Raw genomic sequence first — 19,063 nt, 5'->3', positions numbered from 1 at the left:
AGATGTATTTTGATGCATTACTGTAACAGTCTGTGTACATTATTCTACATGCTTATTTTACTTGTTTCAAGGCTTCGATATTTTCATCCAATCCTGGCGCTTTACAGCAGTTAGATGCCAGGGTTCAGTCCTTTGAAATGTTTTATTTTCCCATTTTCCCTTGGGCTCACCGTGCGTTCATGTGCGCTCACCGTGCGTTCACTTGCGCCAGCTCTCCGCTCCGCTCCGTTCCCGCTCATCGTTCACAAAACGCCCACCGTGCGTTCACAAAGATTTCGCCTTGCGCTCACTGCGTTCGTTTAGTGTTCACTTATTGTTTAGTCAGATAATATTATATTTAGCTTATAACAATACAAACATGTAGTTTATTGTTATTATTTCCTGATTACCAACGAAAAACAATGTAACAATATCTCCCGGGGCACTCCAAATAAATCGTTCATCTTGCGTTCACATAGAGTACATATATCGTTCACCGTTCACTTTGCGCTTGCGCTCTGCTTACGCTCACAGTTCACCGTTCATAAGCGCTATCCAAATTCGGCTCAGTGTGCACTCGTCGTTCGTTTAGAGTGCACTCACTGTGTGCTCACCGTTCACGAACTGTTTAAGTGAAAAATAAAACCTTTTAGAGACTGTGTATATGTAATGGATATACTAGTATGCCGAAAGCAGTTTCGAAGCCCGATATAGGGCCGAGAACCGTGATATTTTTTCATACAGAAGTGTTTAAGGCATATATAGTACTTAAATCACTCCATTTAATATCATTGTTGATTCCTGAGACAGTCCAATTTTAAAGAATAACAAAGACATCGCAATTGGGATTAATATATTAGACTTCTATATACTGAACATGCTGATAATGTATTCTAAGCTGTGTATACCAAACGCCGTCTTCATCGAAACGGACAGAATCGAACTTTTAAGAAAGGAGTGTAACTGCATGTAACGGTTCACCGGAAATACATTGACCACGCGACGAATCAACACTGATCAACAGGTGGCTGAAAAAGAAAAGACATATGCATTGGCAAAATGTTTTTATGCAAGGGACGATGGCTTAATATTCAATTACAGCTGTACTTACGAATTAAATAATCAAGTTTTTTGACGGAATAAGTTAAGTTTATCATAAATGTACATGTTTACACGTGATGTCGACTGTCTTTCCCCCGCAGTAATCAGGAACACGTACTTGTGTAAAAAAAATCACTTGCATCTTTCCTTTCGTTTAATGCATTTCACCGTTTGACAAAAAACCCACAACTAGCTACTTATACATGCTATTGATTATTACATAAAGGTATAGGAATATATATTTACTTACGTACGTACAATGTTAACTTTGCCATAATTTAGTTTTTCCCTGTTTGTTAACAATGTTCATGTATCTCATATTCTACTGCAATTGAATAATACCGTGGTACATAGAAATAATGCTTTTTGAAAGTGCAGACTTTACTGGTAAATTGTATTGGCAAAATACTGAAAGAACTCAACGTTACATGTACAGATTCAACTGACGTCGCAAACGTCAAACTATGACGTCATTGATGATGCACGATGTAAGCATGAATACACAGTATAACATTACTAGATAAAACATGTTAAAGTTCAGTTTATATGCATTTCTTCCTCAAATATTTAATAAAATGATGATTTTGTAAATAATCACAAATAATTCTTTATCATTATGAATTAAATTCTGCTATTTCAATAAAAAGGAAGCAAATAATTTCCCTAAAATAGAGTGGTCTGTTTTATTTTCTGATTTTGTAAAATACATATTGGCCACACTTGAGTACCTCTACAAAATTTTGCAGGCAGAAGCATTTATGCAATATCTCTCAGTTTTAAAAGTTTCAAAGAGGTACTCAAGTGTGGCCACATTCAAATTTTGGAAATACTGCAGTAAAATCTACAATTTTCAGCTATTTTTAACGATCATAATATGTTTGGTGATGCGCATGTGCTAAACGGTGGGGCCGAAGTAAAAAAATTTCATGTGCATAGAAGCAGAATATTGTGCCCTACATTATAAGTAATCACAATTTGTATTGTTTCAAACTTGAGTTTTGTGAACATTTTAAGGCACATTTTGATGCTTCGTGGCTCTAGCTTTTTCAGGGTTATTATACCAGTAAGTGTTATATGTATTATATCACTTGTATCTGCTCTTTCTTTTGTGAAAGTTGTATTTAAATAAAAAAAGATAAAAAAAAATAATAAATTAAAATAAATGAACATCTTAAGCCCACATCTTTATATCATATTACATGTTTAAACCAGATAAAAATAGTCTTTTACAAATGCCAAACTTTAAAAGCAAACTTTCACGAAAATATAGTAGTAGATATGTGAGAAAGAAAATAACGTTTGGTGTTAACAAAAGGTTCTAATTCATTAATTTTCAGTTTAGTTGCCATAGAAATCTTATTGTTTGACATAAAATTGTACCGGTTGGGCGGCTGGTTTTTCATAAAGTCTGCGGAGATCATTAGTTTGTGGCATTTCGTAAATGGAAGTTGAAGACGGTGGTCTGGAATACAGTTGATCAGACTTCTGAAACAGCCACAGATCGTCTGGGTTTGAAATTCCTGTTATTACCGTTGTTTTGCTATCTTGAAAGTTGTCTTCCATGGTTGGCTTTAATTTATTTATGCTTGACCTTTAATAATGTAATGTGATAACAATTACACTGACCATTTGCTTTAAAGATATTAAAAATAACTTCTACAACTGTTTGCATTTAAAATAAAAAATTATTTGAATATCATACCACTAACGTTTTATTAAACGTTTTTAAAGCTTTAAAGCCATAAACTATTACTTACTTTGAAAATAATTTGTGTTTGACCATGTATCCAGTAACGAACAAAATCATAATCGCAAAGACAGCAACTGCTACGCTTAGACCTATTACTTCCAATTGTAAAACCTCTTTGGTATCTTCATGTCTGTTTTTATATTTTTTGGTGGTTCTAGAGGCTTGATCTGTTTCCGAGGATGCCTTAAGAACTGTTGTTGTTGAAAGATCTGCTGAGGATGTGGAGGAAGCTGGATGGAAAGAAGTGGTTGTAAGATCTGCTGAGGATGTGGAGGAAGCTGGATGGAAAGAAGTGGTTGCTGGTTCTGTGGTTTCTGTCGTGTTACATTCTAAAACATACACAATCCAAAACATTCAAATAGTTCAAAACTCCCTCCAGGAAATGAATTTTGAAAAAAAGTTTCTGTTAAGTAAAATAATCCAACTTTGTTATGATAATCAAAGCTTTTTAAAATTCCGTAAAAATTAAACATGTGTTTTAATTTTATACTGTATAACGAATCGTAATTGTTATAATTCTTATTGACACAGTCAATTAATTTATTACGAACATACCCCAAGTCCAATCAAATGTATTGATTGACGGCAAGCATTGCCAACAGCTTTCGTTGCTTTTAAATGTTCCCCTTTCTATACACGTTCCATTTATGTAACAAAATCCATTCTAAAAGAGGGCATAAGATTATTTTTAAATTATGTTAAATGCAAATCACAAAACACACTAACTGTCAAGAGGTAGGTATAATATTAATTATACTTGATATCATTTGAAAACTAAAATATACCTGAAGTGTGAAATAAACACTCCCAGATTCGTTATTGAATGTTTGACAGGCAGACTGGTAAATGTATACTGTATGCGAATCCGTAAACTGAGTGCCATCATTAGAAAGATTAAACTGAAATGACGTAATCCATGAATTCCCAGAACCATACTCAAGGCTGCAATACCCTTCAAACATAGTTCTTTCTTCTAGTTTTGTGTTATATGATGTTGATAATGCCACGGTATTGTTTTCATTGTTCTAAATATACAAAAAAGAACTGTATGGAAGCAACGAATGGTGCTATTTATCAATATTTTGCAAAATCATTATGTGTTGTTAATGTAAGAAAGTTGCATATTTTACCTCTTCCCTTGTCACAAAACAAGATGTCCTCATATTTTCCAAGAAGTAATTGCCATAAAGCGTAATATCGTCACAAGATTCTGATGATTTGTCACAAACACCGTCACCAGATAATCTTGTTATTGTAGGTGGAGACAAAACATCAAACGAGCAATCACTTCCCCCGTATCCGTCATTGCAGGTACAATTCCCTTCAATCACAAAGAAGGTTCAGTATTTTTTTCTTGTTTTACATAATAATGCTTTCAATATTTTTTTGTTATTTATATTTCTTCATACCTGATGTGCATATTCCATTACTGCTACAATTGTTTGGACATAAATTAGTGATAAATGCCGCAATATCCGGATGCTCATTTGCAAATGTAGAGTTCAACAATATATATGTTTGACATTGTACAAGGCCTGTATCAAGATGCAACTGAGTAAGGTTATGATCCCCGGTAATCTGTCAGAATATTACAAATATTACAAAAAACATTTTCCTTTACCCTTTTTTCAGGAAAACATGGGGAAAAAACAGGTCCGAGAAAATATAGCATGAATACAACAAATGACCTTACTGTTAGATCATTAATGCAGTTAGCAAACGTTTCATTGGTGAAGTTTGGAACAACCTGGAGGCAAATGTTATAGTGTGCAGACTGTTGAAATGCATCATCGCATATATTGAAGGCATCTACCTCGCTAACTGCTTGTCGTTTGACTCGCTAGAAAAACAAGTTATAAACAGAAGTAACATCGTTTCTTGAAAGGATTTTAAAGGTAAATGTGTATGTTGTTAGTAAAATCAGAGTTATTCAGATACCAGTTGATTGTAAAATTCGTTAAATCTCGTTATTCATCATATATATCATTGAGCACTGAGTAATCATTAAAAAACGACATAATTATCATTGTAAATCAATTTGTTAACCTATTATTAGCCAATAGTAAAAATTGTGATTTATTTACAAATGCATAAAACAACTATAAATAAGACCATCCTCTGATGTTAGAACATATATACCGTTTGTTCGACTGATTTCGCGTCCATTTCTTGAAGGGATGTGAGAATCTCCAGGTCTCGTTTTTTCCTCCTTGAGCTGCTGCTGTGGAGTACACAGTGGTACTCCCGGCCTCTAACGTTTGTTTTGCATTCAGTGTACTGTTTGTAGCTGCAGAGTGTTTTCTCTTTATCACAAGTGCAGAGTTTGTGCAAATATGAGGACAACGGTGTCAAACTATCAAAAGCAGTCTGTGAATTCGCTAGAAGGTCATCTGAACTACCAGCGGGAAGTCTGTGAACGGATCAACATAAACACTTATGAAAATGTTATAACAATAAGATCAGCAGTAAAATCAACAGTAAAATTAAAATGTTATTACTTTAAAAGAAAAACAAATATCGTTATTAAACTCACTGCCATGACAGGGAGAAACCATCAGGTGGATTATGGTAGCTGTAGGAGTATATATTGTCATGGGTACCGTCCCTACGGCGGAGGTCATTAGTCCTATCATTGTCCAGTACTCCACACAATCCAGACGTTTTACCTAGATCAGCCACTGTGGGGTACACTTCTAGGTTTATGTACCAGAAAGACCAACCGTAGTTGTAAAGGAAGACTTTAACAAATGTTCCGGTTGGAAATATGATCTCAAAGAAAAATTAAAATCATGAACAAAAAATTAATAGAATATATAGTTATGCTTTCTTTAGAGGCCAAGGTGTTTACAGATGAAAGAAAACAAAAGAAAGGTTGATTCAATAATATCAAGAATGAAAAATAAAAAAAAACCCATCGACAGCAAATTAAAATCAACCTTATAAACTTTGTCTGTTTCTTTGATGACTTTGAGAGAATTCTCTTTACAGATAGGAAAGTTGATATACTGCCTCCGATAACAAGCATCGATGGTAAACACATCCTGTCCTGATCGAGCTGCCACTGCGCAGACGCAACGAGGTCGTCCCCAGCAGTTTTCGTGGCGGACTTGCACCTATAGTTTTATTCGAATAATCATAACAACTTGACGTTTATATTTAACGCTGAGAAATATAGTTTTGATTTTACAAAATGGTTACCTCCTGTAAATGAGCAGCATTCTTATAAAATATATACGTCTTTCCGGTTATACATCCTGTGCTTTGGCATTCATAATGGCTGAAACGACAATGATAGTATTGAAAGTAATATGATTTCGTCCGAATTCTAAAGGCAATTTTTGTTCATTATTACAACATTAAATGCTTGAAGAATTGATCACTTTGTAAACTTACGCATGATTAGAACAAATTTTTGAAAAATGTTCATTTTGTTAGCATACTGCGACTACCAGTCTAAATAAACACCTAAATAATATACATTAGTATAGCTCACAGTCCGTCGAACGTTGTTTGATGTGGATCGGCATACGAACTACAGCGTTTCCCCTTCCATGCTTCCTTCTCGTCTACAACGTTGATCTAACGAAGAAAAAGAGGCCCACGGGCCACATCAATCACCTGAGCAATAATAGGCATGATAAAATCAGCTTAATGGAGACAAAATGTGATCAGAATAGCTTACTTGAATGTTCAGCTCAGGTGAGCTAAAACATCCAATTACTGTCAAAATGCAATATATTGACACTCTAACACGTTTTAACAGTTTTAAATTAAAATAACTTACATGAACGTCATGAAAAACAACATCAGAAAATATCATGGCACCTTGTCCGCTTGGGCTGTTTGTTTCTAGTCGCAACACGAGCTTGTAGTCAGGCATGTAATAACCTTCATCATCTGAATTGAATATCTCTATGGTATGGATCTTGTACCATTTTGTCTCATCCTCATAATTTTGCTTTTCTCTAAAAATGTGACTGTCTATAGTTACAGAACATTTTCTCAGGTTACCAATCGAACTCCTTTTGCACTTTGCCTCAGATTTTCCAGGAAACGACAACTGGATGTTCAAAGGAGAAGCCGACTGCTTTCCATCTGGAGTGTGAATAGTCTCAGATGCAAATGGAATGGTGGGTCGCATCATTAACGTAACTGTTCCTTTCCTCTCAATACTTAGCGTATGATTCAAGATCTGTAATAATATATTTTTATTCAGAATTCAGCAAATGTCTTATTATATTGTGATGAAGTTGAATTCAGTTTATTTTAGTTTTGTATTTGTGTAAATAATTATAATTTTGGGCTAAGTTGTGTTCCATATTTCCAATCGAGAGTGTTCGTAGTAGGGCTATTATTTTTTTTTTAGCAAAACCGGTTTGGTCAGTTTGCTTGTCAATTGTGCGGCCACGTTGGTGAATTTGTCGTCCAGGTTGTAACTAATGGCGAATTCCAGAATTTAGTCTGGTAAACTGGTAGCCAGAAATACTGTAAATCGGTTTGGACATTTGCTTTTCTCCAGCCGGTAAGTTTATGTAGATATTTTGTCAGTTTTAAGGTATATTTAGGGGAACGTGGTCTTTTAGTTTCGTTGTATTAGCTAATACGTCTAAAGGTTTTTGAATATGTACTTATTGTTTCAGTGCAGTGAGGGTTATAGCGTCAAACCAGGTGTGTCAGTAGTGAACGTCAGTTAAAGGCTAAGCGTAGAATATGTGGGTGAGGACTAGGACCGTGAAATATAAACGGAGCAAGGCAAGACGCAAGAGGGACGTACGGGAGCCCGTGGATGGTGAACGTCAATGGTCAGGAGCTCTGCCTGGATAGTCTTTCAGTGAGAGACCTTCGAGTCCGGAACTGCAGACTGGACATTTTGTGTGCTATGGAGGCCCAGTGGTGACTATTTTTAGGGCAGCTGTTGCAAATGTTTGAAGTCAAACTTTCAATTCTATTCAATGATTGAATGATGTGCTACATAAGCTAGTGATAACAGGAAATTCTTCAATTACAGATAATGTTCCAATTTTTTTCTGTAAAATTACATATAACAGTATGAATAATTTTGATTTGTTTGTTTATTCTATTACATAAATTAATAGCTTTACTTAGCTTGTGTTTAAAGCATTTATTTGTTTCTTATATATACGGACAATTGAATGTGTTTAAAGTTAATCCATATTATTTCATTGTCAGTGGTATTTGATTTACAATTTAGAGTTTCATTTCGTTCTTAGTGAAAGTGAGAGTGTATGTTTCTTGGTGTGAGTATCTTCTTATTCTATTATTTTGATTTCATTTTTGGTTAAATGAATTCATTCTGTTTTGTTTATTTTACTGTTTGTCGTTTCGCAATTTACGCCACAAAATCCAAAAATAACTTCATTACACATATATATATATATATTATCAAATTGTCTAATGCTTAGGTAAATGGGATACATTTTACAAAAACATTCTAATGAAAACAGTTTATGTCTTTTTTAAAAATTACAATTTGATAGAGTTTAGTATTTTTGAAACCTCTATTCCTGCAAAGAACAGTTTGCTGGATTTTGAAAAACATGGAAGGCTGTGTTTTGACTTCTTCACTCCTACAGCACAGTGAATCTAAAATAATATAAGACAAACAACAACTAGAGTAACAAAACGCACTATTATGAATTTATTATTAGCTAAATTAGAATATGTGAAAATTTTGTTTTATTTATTTCATTGTTAATAGTTCTACAACAGCACGAAGATCATCCCATTATTTCGTCCCATCATATCTTCCCGCCAAATTTATTTATACCCCTTTAAAAACAAGTACCATACCTTGTAAATTACACACATATGAGACTGCTACATGTATACTTATCATGATTTTTATTTCTTGTTTTTGTTTTCATGTCCCTTAAGCTACTGAAAGAAACGCTTGTATTAATATACATAATTAACTTACCCAGGTGTTTATCTTTTTCCCCGCCTTGTTTAGATCGGCTGCGGAGAGAATAGCGTCATCTAATGACGACTTGTCGACGGTCTGTCCTTGGATCACAGTCTCGTTATCGACGTACCAGTCAATGTGGTAGAGCAGGGAGTCATCATCAGAAGGGGTGAAGGAACAAATCAGGTTGACAGAGGGGTCGTACTGAAAAAGACCCGGAACTATCGCATGTTTCTTTTCTGTCCACGTGATATTGTGGAAGGAAACTCGAACGTTGTCTACAAATTCATCCACACCTGTAAGAGAGTTAAGAAGCTTTTGTTGAAATAATATGGATAATGCTTAGAAGTGAAACTGAGTTCTCCAATGTGCAAATTCACCAATTCTATTATTTAATTTAATTATCATTTATAACCCAGTCACCTCTATGTTGTACTTACAATCGTGTCCAAGCTCTGCAACATTTGAAAAAAAAAATATTTCATGGAAAAAGTAAAGATAAAAACAAGTTATTTTATCAGTCTAACTTTTGTGATATCCATGGCGATTGCCTGTATAAAATAATGCAAAATGATTACCAAAGCAATAGGCAGCGTTGCAGACATCCAGTGGTATAAGCTTGTAAACCAGAAATGTTGAACAGTTTTTGACATCTATTTCATACGTGTTGGAACAGTCGTCAATAAACCCAACTTCACATGCTGTTAATGTCTGTGTGTCCCCATCAGGAGGAGTAGGATCTAAACAGAAGAAAAAAACAAAGCACAAAATATTTCGAAAAACTGACAAAAGCATTAATATTCGTATGTCATGCTCTCCATGCATCAAAGATGTGATTATAATTAAAACACCACAGAAAAACATTGAAATGATCTTATATGATATTTCTAAAATGTTAACTGGCCATAGGTTTTGCTTAGAAAGTCAATGTTCCAATCAATATTTGACAAAAACCATAATTGATATCGTCATCAAAAACAATCTTATAAAAAAAAATATGCTAAATTATGATGAAAACTGATTTCAAAATGATGTTATCAAGAGGACTAATATTATGCAATCTAATAAATGAAAAATATTTGAACAATATACCTTTTAACCAAACTGGGTATAATGTGTTGCATTTCCCCAGGATTGGTGGTGACGTAGACATCACGTGAGATTTGGCTCGGTACCATCCCTCTGTAATATATCTATCACAGAGTGGTGATCCGTCCATATCAAAAGTTGGCGATCGTTTAGTTACGTGGTCAATCTCATTATAGTTCCCGTCAAGACATGGATCCTGAGCTTTAACACCACAGAAGTAACAACTAGATTAAAGTTTCTAACTCTATTACTAATAAGTTTTTGCAATCCTTTTGATCAAGATATAAACAAAATATGTTTTAATAATTTTTTTTTTTAGAAATAATCTTCTGTTTCTTATGATACTCTCTTTTTTCGGAATTAAATTTGCTATTCAACCTTTTTAAATGGGGTATTTTGCAATACGTATTTAAATAAACTAAGAGAACTAGTTTTATCAAGTATAACCTTTTTTACAGAGTGATCCACAACTATGATACCGTTAAAGTAAATTCGTCATATAGAAATTAGTATTTTAATTTTAGCATAAAATCCACTGAACTAATTCATTAATTGCATCAATAATGTTTTATGGTTAGAAGTTAACAAACCCAGATGGTGTCAAATTATTATCAACATTTATGAATAATCCTTAATTATAAGTGCCGTCCGTGTATCTCTAAATTTGGTTGTTTAGGTCAATTTTCAATATAATTTCTATTACTGTCCCAAAAAAGAATTTTAGATAAAAACAATCTGGTGGGGGGGGGGGGGAGTGGAGGGGCATCTCCTTTAAACGCCCCCGTTTTATGCATACATAATGTATCCATATAGACATAGAATGCAAAAGTATGTTCATTAATGTTTACAAATGAATGTCTAAGGTTTACAACCAATCTGTCGTGGTATGAAAATGTATGAAATTAAAACACGCGAGGTTATGCATTATTATCCATTTGCATGGATATTTTAAACCAAAGTTGTCAGATTCAAAGGATCTCCCCGATGAATAACTCGCCTAACACTTTCCGCCATGATATCAATTAGTCAACCCCTTTCTGTGCACCCAGCTCTAGAAATTTTTTTTTCCATTCATACTTAAGGCCCAATAATTGTTCCATCTTATTAACTTTTTGTAATAATTGAAGACCGATCCAAGGTATCTGCCCGCGATGCATGATGAACTCGTCCTACACTTTTCGTCAATTCCTTGGTTACCCCGTTCTGGAAAGTTCTACCCCATTCTCTCACAAAAGGTCGTGCTTCGTAAGCGAATGAGTATCAAAACTAAAATCGCCCACTAAAGAAACGAATTGACTCATTTTATTTATTCAGTATCTGTCAAATCATAACGTCTATGTATTTTCCAAATAGGATCACAGTAAATATTTTTCACCTTTTACGTAATCATTCAATATCTTTTCATTGCAAGTATATATTTTGATAGAGACTATCCCTGACTTTGATCCGCCAATGTGTGTCCACCGCCTTACTCTCGTTTTTGCTATTTCGGGCTTGTTTATCGAAAATGAAAGTAGGTTTTTGATTAATTTCACAATAATAATTTATCAGTTAAAATTCAGATATACCTTTCGGACATCATCCCGCATGTGTTGAAATACCATACTGGTAAGCAAGTACTCTGGTGCAAGCATTTTGTAGTTTATTTGCAAAATGATTTAATTTACAAGTAAAGATATCTGTGAGACAGTGTTATATTGTAGTCACTTAATCTTAAACATTTATAAGGAATAAACCAAATAGATTAATTGCAACAATTCAAACAAGTATATCATCAACATAATATATCATACTTGTTTAATTAGGATAATTTTCACTAAATTACCCAAATCTAAAATTATCAATTTGATTTGCATATGTTTTCATATATTCAAAAATATTTGCTTGTGATGTCTTTCTGCTACAACTTTTCTCTCCCAAATTGTGAAACAGAACAAAAACACAATAATATTACTGACAATGATACTGAAAATAATATTTGAATGTTGACGTATTGATATAAATGAAGAAGTATCGTTTGAAATGCTAATATTCTTATATCATTTATAGTGACGAGTAAAAAATAAAAAAATACTCAACACTTGTCATGACACCAAAGAGTAACTTTCAAAAACACTCGGCAAACTTAAACTAACCTTCAGAGCGAGGGTTATTGCAATTCATAAAGCATGGCAAGGAACCCGTGATCGCGCTTAATTTTAAATCCTTGGCAAATATTATTTATATAATATATAAAGCAATAGACATTTTTCTTCCTTGACAATGTCCAATGTTCACTTAAGTGGACAATTAGTCTAACATTAACGGTTGGACTTATTATAAACGCATGTCTTATGTCTTTGAAAATTATGACAAATCAAGCATATTTTTCGATTCGCACTTTGTGATATATTATCATAATGCATAACATTATCCGAAAGTGATTTTGAGTATGATTAAAATTTACGCTATTGTAGACTGATTTGATTAGAAGAACGTAACCAAATCATTGCGGAATGTGTAGGATGAGTTCATCTTGCAAATGGCACTTATCTTGAATCTACCAACTTATACTTAACCCCCCCCCCCAAAAAAAAAAAAAAACAAAAAAACAAAACCCAAAAACCAACAAAAAAAATACACAAACGAAAAAAATGTACTTGATGTATAAACCACCAGTTAAAGCCCGTTATTCGTGTTTTAAATTCATTTTTTAATCTTATCATATTAAATAGATCTATAGTCACAGTTAAAAAAAACTATTCAACCTTTTTACAACACGTATTCTACATTATATGCTTTAAAAACATATCTACAGAGAACACGTAAGCTTATTTTGGAATGAGGAAAAATTACCTTTTATCACGAAAAACAGGAAACAGAACCCAAGCCAAGAAAACATTCTTTTTCTTCGAGAGTAAATCTAAAAGTAGCATCCATTAATTTCACATGTTTCCAATACATGATCACTACTCCCCGACTTTTCTTTTCTTCTAAGAAATAATATTTTAAGCCTTAATGTGAATCAGCAAAACTAAATTCACACCTCTATTTGTCATAACATAAAAATTATTTTTGATAGATAATGATTTTAAATACCATATTTAATTTCTGCCAGTCGACAAATGAATTTCATTTAGGTAAATCACTGGTTTGAATTGCACGATAGAATTCGGCAATATATTTCTAAATAGAAAAAAAATATCAATGTACTGATTTCTTTGAATATGTATGTGTTAAGAAAATACAAATGATATTTCGTTTATTTTTTACTTTACACAACTGTCCTTTTTCAGTATAATTAACGCAATATTTCACTGACCTTCGCGCGTTCCATGTTCAATGAGCAGTCTTTAAACGGATAGCAGATTATGTATACAAAGTTGTGTTTGCTTTATACACAGATCGGCCAATCCAGTTCTCGTACGATATAATAGGAGGTATATACTTTGCTTTAAAAAGAAACATATTATCATTCATAACAAGTCAGTTAGAATTCATGGTCCCTAGAGACCCAGTTTAGGGACGAAAAACCATTAATGATAATAAGTTGACAGTCTGGTCAGCTTGTAGTTCTGAAAAAAACTAGAATCGGGCCATTCGATTTTTGAAACTGATTGTAGGGTAAAGACTGTTAACAGTGGTCGTTACTTCTACTAAGTGAAGAATAAAATTCCAGCTTTATGAAGATCATACTGCACAATCATACTGCTGATATTTATGTCCACCAAGATGGAGTTACCCCGCACACGTCGGGACAGGTTATTGAATGGTTACAGAAAACATTCGGTCATAAACTGATTTTGTTTAGAACGGACTGTGTTTGGTCAACACATTCCCTGATGTAATCCAAATTGATTTTTATGGATGTACAGTACCGATCAGATCCAACCTAACAGAAAGTAAATCCCAACTTAACCCTGGGTTTACTTTCTGGGTTTACTCTGGGTTTACTAGAGTGGACCCAGAGTAAACCCAGAGTAAACCCCAAGTAAACCCAGATTTGACACAGAGAGTAAACCCCGATCAGAAGTTTACCCTGAAAGCAGACGCTACATGTGTATTCGGAATATACAAGGGGCAGGAATCACAGGCAGTAAGTTAAAATACAGTTGTGCTTCACACTTCAGTACGTATAGTTGACTCCAAAAGTAATTCTCGAGTAAACCCAAAGTAAACCCCGAGTAAACCCAAAGATAACCCCAAGTGGACCCACATTTTCAAAAAGTAAGCGCAAAGTTAACCCAGAAAGTAAACCCGGGGTTTAGTTATGGTTTACTCTGGTGTGAGGTTGGGTCTGATCGATACTGTAGTTTGAAAAAAACCCACAGTGTATGCACCAACGCCAAACACTCTTAAAGACCTGAAATTAGCAAAGCATCGAAAAATACGAAAAATTACTCAAGACGTACAGAAACGTGATCAATTACGCTATAGAAAGACTTGAACTCGTGATTAAACTAAAGGGGGTCAAGTAGATCATGTATTGTAAAAGACAGCATTACAGTAAATTGACGCTTACGGCAAAATTAATTCATTTTCCATGACTTTATTACATGTTGCAAACTTGACGGATATATTGAATTACGGTTACAAGGAAGTAAAATTGCCCGTCCCTGAGATTTCGTTATAAGCATGTTTTAATTTACATGTATTTGGAAACGGATGATATTTATATGAATATGCAGAAAATGTTTGACATTTGCTGCATAAAATGTAAAAGAATGTATTGAAAATTAGGCTATATTATAAACAACTTTATATTTTCAATTATTGTCCTAAAATTGAAATTTCAAACTGATTTTTTTAAATAGTGATTTTTTTTTTCATGGAATGAGTAAGATGAGACAGTTCCTATTACTGCATCCGTCTATTAAATCATTTCTCATTTCTTTCCATTTAAGAACGTTTTGCGTTGTAAATTGTTATATATTATAAATTGTACATATTTTAATTACCTTATAAAAGTATTTCTAACCGATTCTAGCCCTAAAAGTAAGACAAATACAACGTGATAATTTGTATTTTGACGGGCACAGAAAACAATGACACTGTGTTTCATCGCTGCATGATTCAAGGTCACCAAAAGTGCCTAAAAGAAAGAGTCACCTAGATTTACATCATATCTTTATTTCCATCAAATTTTGCCGTTAATAAAATCTATCTTCAGTGGAAATTAACAAAAGCAGAAGAGGATAATAATCAAACATTTAAACAATGCGTGTTTGAGTTCACCTGCACCGATCTGTCCTCAAACTCAACCAAATACCTCTTTGCTAACACAGAAATGTCAGACACATGTCATACTTTACGATGTAATTTCCACGTGCTAGTTTGCATGAGCCGAGTTCTTAAGAAAAACTAAATTCAGTATAATCAATACACCAGAAAGCGGAGCTGCTCTTTAAAGGGAAAAAACATATGATTATATGAATAAATAAGCACATAGGTTAGATTTCATACAAATATTAAATTAAAATCAATTGTTTATCGATGAACAAAATAGTACCTGTTCAAAATACAATTGAAAGAAGCTATTAAATATTGTATCAAAAAAATATCAAATATTTTGATAATTTAGTTACCGGTAATGAGTCCTAGGCCCGAGGCCATTTAAAATTGGAAAAGCCCACTTTTGTTCTCTGTCTTACTTTTCCAATACATATTCCTTTTGTAAAAGTATGACTGAGGTCAAAAATGTTATCTAATCTAACGTGTATGTTCCCGGGTTCTGGTTCCAGTATTTTGAGCCAAAACGTTCAAACTGAATCTGGGCATCAAAGAATGCAAAACGTCCTAGCATTGCTAAAAGATTCAAAACCTTGAAGAATGTTTTATATGATATATCCTTTGGCAATAAAGGCCTGTATTGCTAATTCATGTGTCAAAGTGCAACCAAGACACAGGTAAATTAAATAAAAATGTTGTTATTAAAATAAATTAAGAAATATTACGAAAGTCGTCGCTCCAAGACTGGTATTTATCTCCGACTTTTCCATGACAATGCAACTGCACGCAAAGCACGCATCATGACCGAATATTTTGGGGCAGAACATGTTACTGCTTACCACAACCCCCAACCCCCGTTTTCTCAAAAGTTAGCCCCGTGCGACTATTTTTATTCCCAGAAATTGAATTCCACCTATCTGGAAAAAGATATCAATTAGTGTATGATGAATGTCCCGAGGAATACGAGAAATATTTCTTAAGGTAATTTGATTGTTTAACAAGTGAATCTAGCAATTTATTACTGTCGATGACAGCCAAGTGTCATTATTTTTGGAACATTCATTGTATGTATGTTATTTAAAGGAAAATTTGTGATGTTTTTTTTCTATTAACTGTATTTGAACAAATTATTTTAATGATGTTCGTACAAATCATTACATGTATGCATTAAAATACCTCGCTATTGATTTTAGTAAACCTACGTCAGACATTACAGTACCTTCTAATAAAATAAATACCAAATACTCTTATAAATGGATGCCAGCGTTAATTTTTATATCCTACTTGGTAAATATCTTAAATGTAATAAGAATTTTGTTCATTTCATACAAGTATGAATACTTTAGAACGATCAGTTGTTAGCAAAAGCTATCATGTAAATTGCAAATATATACGATCAATAGGCGGGAATGTAAAACTGCTAAATTTATACTTAATGTTTAAAAACAATATTAAAACATCGCATAAAACAAGTACATTTTGACAAAAAAGATGGATATTACGAAATTCTTCTGAATATATCTTAAAAGATTCCAATTTAGAACTATCAAAACATTGTCTCTAGGTTGAGATGGAAAAAGTCAAGTAAGAGAATTTATGCAATTTTAAAAATCTGATATCTGACGAGTAACTTCTGAATATCTTTCTTGCCGAAATATAGAATAAACACAATTGCAGTATTGCAATATTCTGTCAGACAAATGTTTTAGTATTCATGCTGGATAACTTCTAATTCGACTTCGATTGTACTAATTGCATCAAACATTAAAAGTTGAGACAGGAATGTTCTCTAAAATTCTCTTTATTGTTTAACAATTATCCTTTTAGTACTATTAGTAAATTTACAGCAAAGTGTTGAATAATTTTCGTTAATTTGTACCTTTAACATTTTAAAGGTTAAACTAAAGAATGTGCGCATTTTCTTTTTATAATCATCTCTTCAATTTCGATAAAAGCACTCCATGTATAAATAATCAACTGATTTCAATAACACCACCTGACCTAACTAAATACATGTAGCCAAACTGCTGTTCAATGTCTATTCGTAAATGGGAAACGTGATCAGAGAACTTACAAAACGGCAAGCAACGAGGAAGTAAATATAGTCAGCATATTTTCAAAAACAAGAACAATTCTTCTTTTCATGAGTTTAAAAATAGATTTTAAACAAACCTACCCGTCAATTCAATGATCTATCTCTATATTTCAATCATTGCTGTCTATTGAACGTACATATTCATGCAACCGACCCCACAGGGATTAGTACAGGTCACGATTGTGTTTTTTATTAAGTTTAAAGACATGGGTCCTTGTCTCTGAACTTGAAGAGGTTATTTAATTTTATAAAAGATATTGTGTCTATTGTAATATGTGTCCTTATGCACTGGAAAAATCCCCTACTGGGCATAACAAATTCAGGTTTCAATGTCGAACTTCCGATTAGCATTTAGAGATACCAATGCAAAAACTGCAGTTTTGATATATCTTTAAAACATGTGCGTTATAAACAGAAAAGGAAGAAAAAAAACTTACTTAAAAATGCAAATTCACAAATAGGATATTTCACGGGAAATAATGAACAAAGAAGTTTTTGCTATTTATAATTTTGTCACTTTTTGCTTTCTAAAAAGTATCACTTTTTTTGTATGACAATGATAAACAATTCTTAAAATATTTGAAAACTGTTACAAGAAATGTAACTACACAATACAATAGCAAATAATATGGAAAACATTTCTGAACATAAAACATTTTAAAAATTTATCGTATTGTTTTACAAAAGTAAAAAACAATACGATTGGACACAGTAAGTGAACTCAATTGACATATTGAGCTTTACAGACCTGCAGCTAATTATAAAGATAAATCTTAGCAATAATTAATATTCAATGATTATTAAAAAATATTTTGCATTTTCACTGAAATCCTCAATAAGCGAACATTATAGATTTAATGATGCAGCGTGAAATTGTTGAATCTTTTTTGTCTGTTAGTGTACTTAAAAATTTTCTTACAAAGGCTTGTTTCTGTCATGAAGTAACCCCATAGTGTAATAAAAGTGCAATGTATATACCTACAAAAAACGTCAGAGAAACCTATTCTTTAAATTACAATCCATAGTTATCTCGCTTTTACTTGATTAATAAAATTCAATTTTGATTAAATTTGTTTTTAAATACAAGAAACTTACAAGCACATGTACTTGTTTTGGATAACAATTTAATGATGTCGTTAAAATTTAATGTATTTCGGTTGTAAAAATCATTATATGACAAAGATAGTTACGCTTATAGCAGTTTCAAGCAGAAGAATATTGATATAGCGATTAGTAGCTGGTGGTAATTGATCAAATACAGTCGAAATTAGTTCACAATATTTATTTTATTTTCATGGATCATTTTCTATTTAAACAAAATAGCCTGTCACTGACATAACTCAATAAATTATATTTATTTAGTATGTATTGCATGTATTTTTCTGCATCATTCCCCATGACAATTAAAATCTAGGCTTTTTGATATCATCGACATTTGTTTCTTCAAAAAAATGGACGTCGTAAAAATGCTTACCTTGCATTGGAAATCTAAAAAATTATTTTGTTAAAACCCATTCTGATTTCACACAAAAGTACTCTGAAGTTGACATTAAAAATATGCTTGAGTTTCTGATAGACAACATCTATGTAGTTTTTGGAAATCAAGTCTTCCAACAATTTGATTGAATTCCAATGGGTAACAATTGTGTTCCATTGTTAGTAGATCTATATTTGTATTCTGATGAAGCTGAATTTATTCAAAAACTTGTACGTGAAAAAAAATCACTAACTGTGGCCTTCAACTCAACATTAAGGTTTATCGACGACGTATTATCAATTAACAATTGTTATTTCCATAATTACGTCCACTTGATGTATTCCAGTGAACTTGAAATAAAAGATACCACAGAGTCTGTGTTTCATATTTGGATATTTTACTGGACATGGACATTGATGGTAACCTAACAACAAAGCTTTA

General features: G+C 32.9%; 1 protein-coding gene across 1 annotated transcript; it reads right to left on the bottom strand.

Annotated features, from left to right (window-relative positions):
- Nucleotides 1-2,238: 2,238 nt before the first annotated feature.
- On the bottom strand, nt 2,239-13,186 carry LOC136271673 (von Willebrand factor D and EGF domain-containing protein-like). The gene is made up of 21 exons (XM_066072063.1): nt 13,144-13,186; nt 12,921-13,007; nt 12,678-12,744; nt 9,846-10,043; nt 9,332-9,493; nt 9,194-9,208; nt 8,769-9,049; nt 8,348-8,434; nt 6,615-7,022; nt 6,324-6,409; nt 6,029-6,107; nt 5,767-5,943; nt 5,364-5,599; nt 4,970-5,240; nt 4,524-4,670; nt 4,240-4,408; nt 3,961-4,151; nt 3,616-3,855; nt 3,386-3,494; nt 2,838-3,159; nt 2,239-2,671 (listed from the first exon to the last, which is right to left on the bottom strand). The coding sequence occupies exons 2-21, from the start codon at nt 12,921-12,923 to the stop codon at nt 2,437-2,439; spliced, it is 3,483 nt and encodes a 1,160-aa protein (XP_065928135.1). The 5' UTR covers nt 12,924-13,007; nt 13,144-13,186; the 3' UTR covers nt 2,239-2,436.
- Nucleotides 13,187-19,063: the final 5,877 nt, after the last annotated feature.

The sequence above is a fragment of the Magallana gigas genome, chromosome 9, assembly GCF_963853765.1.
Source record: "Magallana gigas chromosome 9, xbMagGiga1.1, whole genome shotgun sequence".
In the NCBI taxonomy this organism is placed as follows: domain Eukaryota; kingdom Metazoa; phylum Mollusca; class Bivalvia; order Ostreida; family Ostreidae; genus Magallana; species Magallana gigas.
Note: the sequence above shows the minus strand (reverse complement) of the source record. Positions and strands in the feature narration are given on the sequence as shown.